Here is an 8,578-nt window from a genome sequence, read left to right on the forward strand (position 1 = left end):
TCGGTTTCTCTACATGATGCACTTACTGCTAAACCTCAATTAGTCGATGGTTATTCCATAACTAATGCGATACATTGAGCTGCATTGTCGGCCAGTGATTGGGCCGCCGCATTCGCTAATTAGGTAAATGAACTAAATCATGGCAGTTAAGATAGCCGTGGCCAACTGGCAAAGGGGCACTGGGCACTGAATGCAGATGAATGCACATATTCACAGGAATTTATGATTGACGGAAGGGAATTCTGGTGTTTTACAAGTGTGAGATGGATGTTTGTTTCTCTCCTCTGTTTGTAGATTATGTTTTTGAATATTTTTTTAACATTAGGATATCACATTACCTCCTTGGTTTATATTTTTATACCCTAAACAGGGTATATTAAGTTTTCCACGAAGTTTGTAACATCCAAAAGGAAATATATATACCTATATAAATGGATCAGCATAACGAGCTGAGTTTATCCATGCCGGTCCGTCTTTCCGTCTGTATACACGCGAACTAGTAATTCAGTTTTTATCGATATCGTTGTAAAATTTTGCACACGAACTTTTCTCTCCAAGAAGCTGCTCATTTGTCAGAACCACCGATATCGGACCACTATAGCATATAGCTGTAATAAAACTAAAAGATCGGAATCAAGTGCTTGCATGGAAATCGTTTTCATTGCAGAAAAAAGTTGGACGCGTAGAGAGGGTAATTAGGTATTTTATTTATCTTGATTGCTTTCATTCGTTTGGATATGGCAACACTTATTATCTGTCAATATGGAACCCATTTGTTATTGTGCGTATAACGAAAATTGTGTAAAAATAAAATGCTTATTTAAAGCAAATATTTAATTAATTAATATAAAATAAATATGTAGAAACATTGTAGTGAAGTGTTAGTGCATAATAAGTGCATAATATTATATAAAAGAAAAGTTAACCATAAATCGAGAAATTCTAAAATAGAATTTGTGAAATTTTCAACTTAAAATTCAAATATCTCGAAAACTATAAGTTTCCGGCGGCAATTATATATATTCGTGATCTGGAGTATCTCCTCTATCCAACCATACCTCTTAACTTTGAAATCGTGGGGTGGTATACTAAAGTTTCCCCTGTATTTTTAATAATTTATTAATTAAAAATCCGCAACACTGTATATAATTTGCAAAATACTATTGGTATCCAACTTAAGTTGCTTTTTAGTTAATTTCTTTTGTGTTTCATGCTTTAAAATAGAAAATATACTTTCTTTAAAAGATGAGTGAGTGTACATTGATTCTTTCACGAATATATTTTCGTAATAACCTCTGGGCAATTGATATGGCTCATCCAGCGCTATATCGGTCTGGTAACTCTATTTTGTATTCTCTCATATTTTGTGTTTTAGTTTTTGTTCTCTCTTTCGCATCCCGGGTGGTCCATTGTATCGCTGCCTGACATTAATTTTCTAAGAATTTATTTCCGCGGTTTGAAGTGAGTTTTGTTCTCTTTCGTATTTTGGTTTAAATTAATATTTTGTGCACGTCTTTTATAATATGAATTAAAAATGTTACGTGAAATTCAATAAAGTACTTTTGGTTTATGCCAATTTTTTACTAAATTGCTTGTAAGTTAGTTTTGATAATATTTTACATGGTATAACTCAACAGCAAAGTTTGCCATTGTTCTAGGAAGACAAAACTATATTGTGCTATGGACAGGTGGAGTGCAACGCAGTTAAGTTGCTTTTTGTTACTAAGCGTTTATATTCAGCTATCTACAACGTTAGGAGATGTCTCCTCACGGAATGCTAACACACTCGCTACGACATACACATCCACCACCACAGTGACTATACAAACCGATTTGGAGCCCATAAATGGTACAATAAATTATCGAATTAATGGTAAAAAGAATCGTGACAATAAGCCTTGGTTCGACGGGCGTGGCCTGGATATGCAACATACACAATGTGTGCGTCAGGGTCGTTGCGAACGACTCGTAAATAGCACATGTTTGGGTACTAAAATTCCCTATAGTTTAACTAGTTTAGATCTCACCGACTACCAAAGCCAAGATCAAATGTTAAAGCATTTAAGTAGTTATCGTGCGCTCAGACATGTACCGAAATGTTGGGCCGTAATACAGGTAAGTTCACATTTCATATAATTTATAAAAATACAGAAATTTATTCCACAACATTTCGCATAGCCCTTTCTCTGCTCTGTGTTTATGCCAAAGTGTGAACAAATAAATGGCAAGGACATGGTTTATCTACCCTCGGTGGAAATGTGTCGCAAAACTTGGGAACCATGTCGCATACTCTACAATACCTCGTATTTCCCCGAATTTCTACGTTGCAATGAGACCTTGTTTCCACCCAAGTGCACCAACGATGTGCAGGAAATGAAATTCAATGCAACAGGTAGCTGTTTGCCACCACTGGTGCCAGCCGACTCCAGCAGCAGTTACTATCCCGGCATTGAAGGTTGTGGTGTACAATGCAAAGATCCTTTGTATACAGATGATGAGCACCGACAAATTCACAAATTGATCAGCTGGCTTGGCACTCTATGCTTCTTAGCTAATTTGTTTGTAGTAGCCACTTTTATTATTGACTGGGAGAATGCTAATAAATACCCAGCGTTGATTGTGTTTTACATAAATTTGTGCTTCATGATTTCCTGTTTGGGGTGAGTCCATGAATGTAAAAAACTATTATTAAAAAAACGTATAATCAAATTTTAATCATAGTTGGCTGGCACAATTCACACCAGGTTCACGGGAGGATATCGTCTGTCGTAAAGATGGTACGCTGCGACATTCAGAACCTACTGCTGGTGAAAATCTATCCTGCATTGTTGTATTTGTGCTTGTCTACTACTTTCTTACCGCAGCCATGGTTTGGTTTGTTTTCCTCACCTACACTTGGCACCTACGTGCAGTGGGCAACGTTCAGGATCGTATTGATAAGAAAGGTTCATATTTCCATTTGGTTGCGTGGTCACTACCGCTTGTGCTTACCATTACCACAATGGCGCTGAGCGAAGTGGACGGCAACAGTACGGTTGGCATTTGCTTTGTTGGTTACCTAAATCATCCCATGCGGGGAGCGTTATTGCTGGGCCCTTTGTGTGGTGTTATATTGGTTGGTGGTTACTTTGTTACACGCGGCATGATAATGCTATTTGGACTGAAACATTTTGCTAACGATATTAAATCAACATCGGCAAGCAATAAGATACATCTGATTATTGTAAGAATGGGTGTGTGTTCGATATTTACACTCATTTTCATACTAGTAGCCATTGCTTGTCATGTAAACGAGTTTAAGCATTCACACGAATGGGCTGAAAGTCTTGGAAAATTCATAATGTAAGTAAATCATGGTGAAATTTGAAGACGGGAAATTTATTCACAATTTACTATTTCAGTTGTCGCATTTCAACCGATGAAAAGTGCAGAATTGAAAATCGCCCTAGCATTGCGTTGTTGCAACTGCATTTGATCTGCCTTTTTGGCTCGGGGATTGTCATGTCTACTTGGTGCTGGACACCATCGTCGCTTGACACCTGGCGTCGTTACATAAGAAAGTAAGCATTTTATAAGTTTGTTATAAAAATCGTTTTAATTCAACTTTTATATATGATCGTAGGAAATGCGGAAAGGAAGTTGTGGAAGGTATAAAAATGCCAAAACATAAGGTTATCGCTCAAACTTGGGCAAAACGCAAAGAGTTCGAGGATAAGGGTAGGCTATCCATAACACTTTACAACACGCACACCGACCCTGTAGGTTTGAATTTTGATGTAAATGATTTGAACTCGTCTGAAACCAATGAAATCAGTTCAACATGGGTGAATTATTTGCCACTATGTATAAAACGTCGGATGGCACTCACCGGTGCGGGCACCACAAACTCTTCCAGTCAAGGACCTCGCAAAAACTCCGTGGACTCGGAGATAAGTTTTAGTGTACGTCATGTTTCTGTGGAATCACGACGGAATTCTGTGGACTCTCAGGTAACTGCTGTTAGCTCTTAAGTAACGTATGGTGTTCATTTATAAATTTTGATATCTAAATATTTAGGTGTCTGTAAAAATCGCCGAAATGAAAACAAAAGTCGCCTCACGCACACGCAATGGCCATCATCACCATCACCATAGTAGTAAACATGCAACTGCCACCAATAAACGTTCGCATAAACGTCGTGACTTTATATCGGCAGCTACAACTGGGCGCAAATATAGTGGACGTCGCGAAAGCAGTACCTCCATAGAGTCGCAAGTCATTGCCTTAAAAAAGACCACATATCCAAATGTCAGTCACAAAGTCGGTTTATTTGCACAGCAAAGTACAAAAAAACACCATACGCACGGCGGCAAAATGATGAAGCGACGCAGCGCCAATGCTGGTGATTACACATATAAATAGTTTATACAAAAACAATACATTACAATATAACGGCATACCCTTTGCGTCTTCACAGGTTTGGATCCGGCCGATATCAGCGAATTTTTGGCCAAAAACGGTCAGTTGCTTATGCCTTTCCTGCAGCAGCAAGGTTTAAGCAGCTCTTCCGAGGAGGAAAATTCACATACCTCCTTCAAAATACAAGATTCTCGCTTAGATGTACTGCTTAAACAGGATCTAAGTGACGATTCAAACTATAATGACGAAAACAATATGGTTCATGCACATGCAGGTCCACGTATCGAAGAAATAAACGCCGATACAAACGAACGCAATATTAAGAAACAAATCGCTTTAGAGAATCTGTTAAAGAATATGCAAAAATCGAATGAATCAGCCGGTAATGGCAATTCACGCAACTCCACACGTAGCCGGCATTCGCGGAAATCACAGGCGACCAACACTTGGACCGGTGCAACATGCTCCGCTGCCGCCGTGCTTGCTAACAGCAAGAATCGTCGTTCACAGCGCAGCAACAAGAGCAGAAAGCACAATTCAATGCGCTCGAATGGTGCCTCGACGGCTGTGCTACACAACCACAGCAACGATGAGGATGATCTACTGAATATATCTGATTTGAATTTGCATTTAACGCGTGATCTCAATGGTGGCGGCATTGTTGAAATTGGTGATTCCATCACCTCTTCGTGCACTTCTTCCGAACTCGACTTACCGCTAGGTTTGACATTACACAGCTCCTACTCGGCGCACTCTACAGGCAAGCCGAACTCGCGCAACAGCAAAACGAGTTGTGATGTGGGCATACAAGCGAATGCCTTCGAAATAGCAACGCACAATTTAACTTCCTATGACGAAGACGAATTGAAGTTGGCAATGCGGCAATTGAATGCGAAGAGCGCCAAACAGAAAAATGATTACGCTAATGAAGCCGTCGACGCCACCGAAATGCATACTTTGTTGCGAAACAACAATAACAAACACAGGGAAACAACGCTCTTAAGCGAGTCGGAAAAGTTGAAGTTGTTGTTGCTGCCATCGAAGTAAATTAAAATAGAATCTCAAAAAGAAAGAAAGTAATAATTAAGAAATTCGCATAAGGTCATTGTCAACGAAAGTTAAATGTGCAGCAGCGCATAATATACGGCAAAGTGTTATTAGTACTAAATATAAAAGTTAGTGTTTTATGTTTAATGCACTATTATAGTTTTCTAACTTGGTAGTTCATTGAATTACCATTAGTGCGCTTCGTTTTGCATGTTTTTTTTATATAACGTGAATATTATCTGAAAAATACTCATTTTGAACCCGAAATCACGAATATTGCATTTATATGTATTTATGGATTTTTATTATATACTCATATACTATAAAACTTCTGTACTGACTTGATTTGATTTAAGCATATATTTATTACATAGTCTTTTTGTAACATAGATTACAATTCTACTTTAATAGTATATAAGTACCAATTTTGTAACTAAAGTGAAAAAACAGGAAATATTTTTATAAATTTTTCTATATACTTAATTTACTGCATGAATCAACGAGAAATGCTCAAATATAAAAATAGTAGCAATTAATAAATAAATAAAAAACAAAGATTTTCGCGTAAAACAGATTTTCGTAACTCTACGTATGAACATTGTATTAGTTAGTGCCTTAAGATTTTTTGAACATTTTCAAACGTAGAATCCTATTGTATTTATAAAAAATTATACATCATGAAAATTGTATTCATTTTAATAATATATACAATAAAAACGGTACTGTGTAAGACTACTCAAATCATAATACAACAACACTTTCGTTGTTTATAACTAGATTTTGCAGCGGTCAAACTGTATGGATTTTTTTGTTTGTTTTTTGCTTGCGCAAATACATACATAAGTATGTATTCCACTTATTCACTTTTGGCGTGCTTTATTTTCAGCAAACGTAATTCTGGACTCCAAATAGTATTATTCATAAATTCACCCAAGAAATAGCAGCATATAGTAAAAGCTAGCAAGGCGCTTAGCATAAAATAACGCATCGGTAGATTAAGAACTTCCAGCAGTGGATATACCCAATGCCCCGAAAAGAAACGTACAATGTGCATCCAAATAAGGTAAAGCACCATAAATACAACAGTGCCAGTGAGTCCAGCTACACGACTGGGGTACTGACGAAAGCAAGTAAACATATCGAGTATGCCAAGCATCGCCACATTGGTGTGAACGATATGATTGAGCCAGCTAGAGAAGGGATATTACAAGTACGTGTTTAAATAAAAAGTGTTAAACTAAAACACATAGTTACTTTGGGAAAATTGCATCCAGCGCTGATGGGAAGATAAGTTCGCGATCGTAAGCGTATATAACCCAAAAAGAGATGCACACATTATGTGCGATGGGAAACGCCCAAGCAGCAAACATATAATCTCGAAGTTTACGGATTCCAGGCATTGCACGTGGCGGTCCTACTGCATTAGAGCCCATAATATCATTAAGCAAAGCCACTAAGTGATAAAGAGCTTGCACTATCTACAGAACGACGAGGATACATAAGTACATATGGAAATTAAAACTTACGATCTGACAAATACAAACCACATCGAGAAAAGTGAGATATTTAAATTTCCCACCCCAACGTGTTTTCAACTCCTCCTCATCCTGCAAGTGCTGCGGCCAATGCACATTGAACCAATGGTAGTAGATGCCATAGGTAAATTGCAGCAATCCTATAGTGTGTGTAAGCAAGCGGAGATAACAGAAGGCACCCTTTAATTAAATAATAATGGAGTAAACCAAATAGTTTCAGTTGTACGTATTTTCGAAACATGTCGTCAAATTAACCTGTGTATACGCATCATTTGTTGTTGTTAGACGTTCCTCTACAACAGCGTTCTGCGCTTTCGCCTCCAGCTCTTCCTTTAGCCGTTTCTTACTTTTTGTCATCTTTGGTAGTAATTTTCCAAATTTCCAAACCAAATTCACTTAAATACTACAGATACTTTTTTATTATCTGCCACTTGGCAACTGGTATGCTCCAATACAATCACATCTTTCCAAGTTTTGTCACTTTCGTTTACATTTGTTTCCAAACTGTTCAAGAGATAACACATACACGTTTGTGAGCATACAAATTAATTAGTGAAATGTTAGTAAAGGTCATGAGAAGAAAGAATTGTTGTGTTCTCTGGGTTTACTTACCGGTTTCAAAACGAGCATAGTCAATGAAAACAAAAATTAATTGTATGTGTTCGAATAAAAAAGCGCTATAATAAGCCATTTAAACAATTTAGTATTGCACTGATTGCAAAAATTAAAACCAATCTCAAATAAGTTAAATTAGTAAATAGAATCGAATAGAAATTTTAAAAATCGCATTATACATATGTGTATGTCCGCTATGTTTATGCCTTCAGCAAAGTAGAAACAATGTAATTTTTTCCATTTGACAGATTTGATTGACTTTCATGTTACTTAACTTTCGCATTACTTTCGCGCTTCGTATTTCTCTTTCTATTCTATTTCGTTAAATAAAATAAGTTTCTTGAAATAAATAAAATCGAATTATTATACCTGAGCAAGGTATATTAATTTGCTACGAAATTTGCCTGAAGCAAACGTCGGATACTCTATAAAAATATATACATACATACATACATAAATATGTATATATAAGGGATCATGCATGACAATCTGAGTTGATTTAGCCATGTCCGTTTATCCGTCCGCCTTTCTATATATACGCGAACTAGTCCTACAGTTTTTGAGATATCGATTTGAAATTTTTCACACCTGCTCATTTGTCGGAACCGCCGATATTAGATCACTGTAGCATATATGTAGCTGGCAACATACTGACCGATCGAAATAAAGTCCTTGTATGGAAAATTTTTTTGACGAGATATCTTTACAAAATTGTGCATGGATTTTTGTCCAAGCCAACAATCTTCGAAGAAATTGTTCAGATCGAACCACTATAGCATATATGTAGCTGTCATACAAACCGATCCTTCAAAATCAAGTTTAAATCTTTGGTATGTGTGAAGGATAGTAACTATAGATTCGAAGTTATTGTTGTTGTTGTTGTGGCGGCAGTATTTTGCCGAGTTGACAGTCCTTAGCCAAATAAAATCGGGGTCCGTTTCGGTTTACGTAAACCCGACAATTGTATTTTCTGCTACTTTCCG

The 8,578-nt window shown here is 37.0% G+C and overlaps 2 protein-coding genes across 5 annotated transcripts; one reads left to right on the forward strand and one right to left on the reverse strand.

Annotated features, from left to right (window-relative positions):
* Nucleotides 1-1,394: 1,394 nt before the first annotated feature.
* Nucleotides 1,395-6,248, forward strand: smo (smoothened, frizzled class receptor). Of its 4 annotated transcripts, none has more exons than XM_014240712.3 (8): nt 1,395-1,594; nt 1,659-2,115; nt 2,179-2,660; nt 2,722-3,342; nt 3,402-3,560; nt 3,623-3,989; nt 4,057-4,381; nt 4,457-6,248. In XM_014240712.3, exons 2-8 carry the CDS (start codon nt 1,681-1,683, stop codon nt 5,443-5,445), a joined length of 3,378 nt encoding a protein of 1,125 aa, XP_014096187.3. In that variant the 5' UTR covers nt 1,395-1,594; nt 1,659-1,680; the 3' UTR covers nt 5,446-6,248. The 4 variants fall into 4 exon arrangements, with proteins under 4 accessions (XP_014096187.3, XP_069962385.1, XP_036229230.2 ...); XM_070106284.1 differs by having other exon boundaries at nt 1,663-2,115; XM_036373337.2 differs by having other exon boundaries at nt 1,401-1,461.
* LOC106621744 (androgen-induced gene 1 protein) lies at nt 5,791-7,496 on the reverse strand. Its single transcript, XM_036373369.2, has 4 exons — nt 7,236-7,496; nt 6,990-7,160; nt 6,700-6,923; nt 5,791-6,635 (listed from the first exon to the last, which is right to left on the reverse strand). The coding sequence occupies exons 1-4, from the start codon at nt 7,335-7,337 to the stop codon at nt 6,302-6,304; spliced, it is 831 nt and encodes a 276-aa protein (XP_036229262.2). The 5' UTR covers nt 7,338-7,496; the 3' UTR covers nt 5,791-6,301.
* Between the last annotated feature and the right edge of the window lie 1,082 nt (nt 7,497-8,578).

Source organism: Bactrocera oleae, chromosome 3 (assembly GCF_042242935.1).
Source record: "Bactrocera oleae isolate idBacOlea1 chromosome 3, idBacOlea1, whole genome shotgun sequence".
Classification (NCBI taxonomy): Eukaryota; Metazoa; Arthropoda; class Insecta; order Diptera; family Tephritidae; genus Bactrocera; species Bactrocera oleae.

What these genes read in the sequence shown, in the direction of transcription:
- LOC106621744 (XM_036373369.2), bottom strand. Translation starts at nt 7,337, where the DNA reads ATGACAAAAAGTAAGAAACGGCTAAAGGAAGAGCTGGAGGCGAAAGCG. An exon ending in CAAATGATGCGTATACACAG is followed by an intron (nt 7,161 to 7,235) that starts GTTAATTTGACG and finishes ATTTAATTAAAG; the next exon opens with GGTGCCTTCTGTTATCTCCG. An exon ending in CTGGATGCAATTTTCCCAAA is followed by an intron (nt 6,636 to 6,699) that starts GTAACTATGTGT and finishes TCCCTTCTCTAG; the next exon opens with CTGGCTCAATCATATCGTTC.
- smo (XM_014240712.3), top strand. Translation starts at nt 1,681, where the DNA reads ATGGACAGGTGGAGTGCAACGCAGTTAAGTTGCTTTTTGTTACTAAGC. An exon ending in TTCATGATTTCCTGTTTGGG is followed by an intron (nt 2,661 to 2,721) that starts GTGAGTCCATGA and finishes TTTTAATCATAG; the next exon opens with TTGGCTGGCACAATTCACAC. An exon ending in GCGACGCAGCGCCAATGCTG is followed by an intron (nt 4,382 to 4,456) that starts GTGATTACACAT and finishes GCGTCTTCACAG; the next exon opens with GTTTGGATCCGGCCGATATC.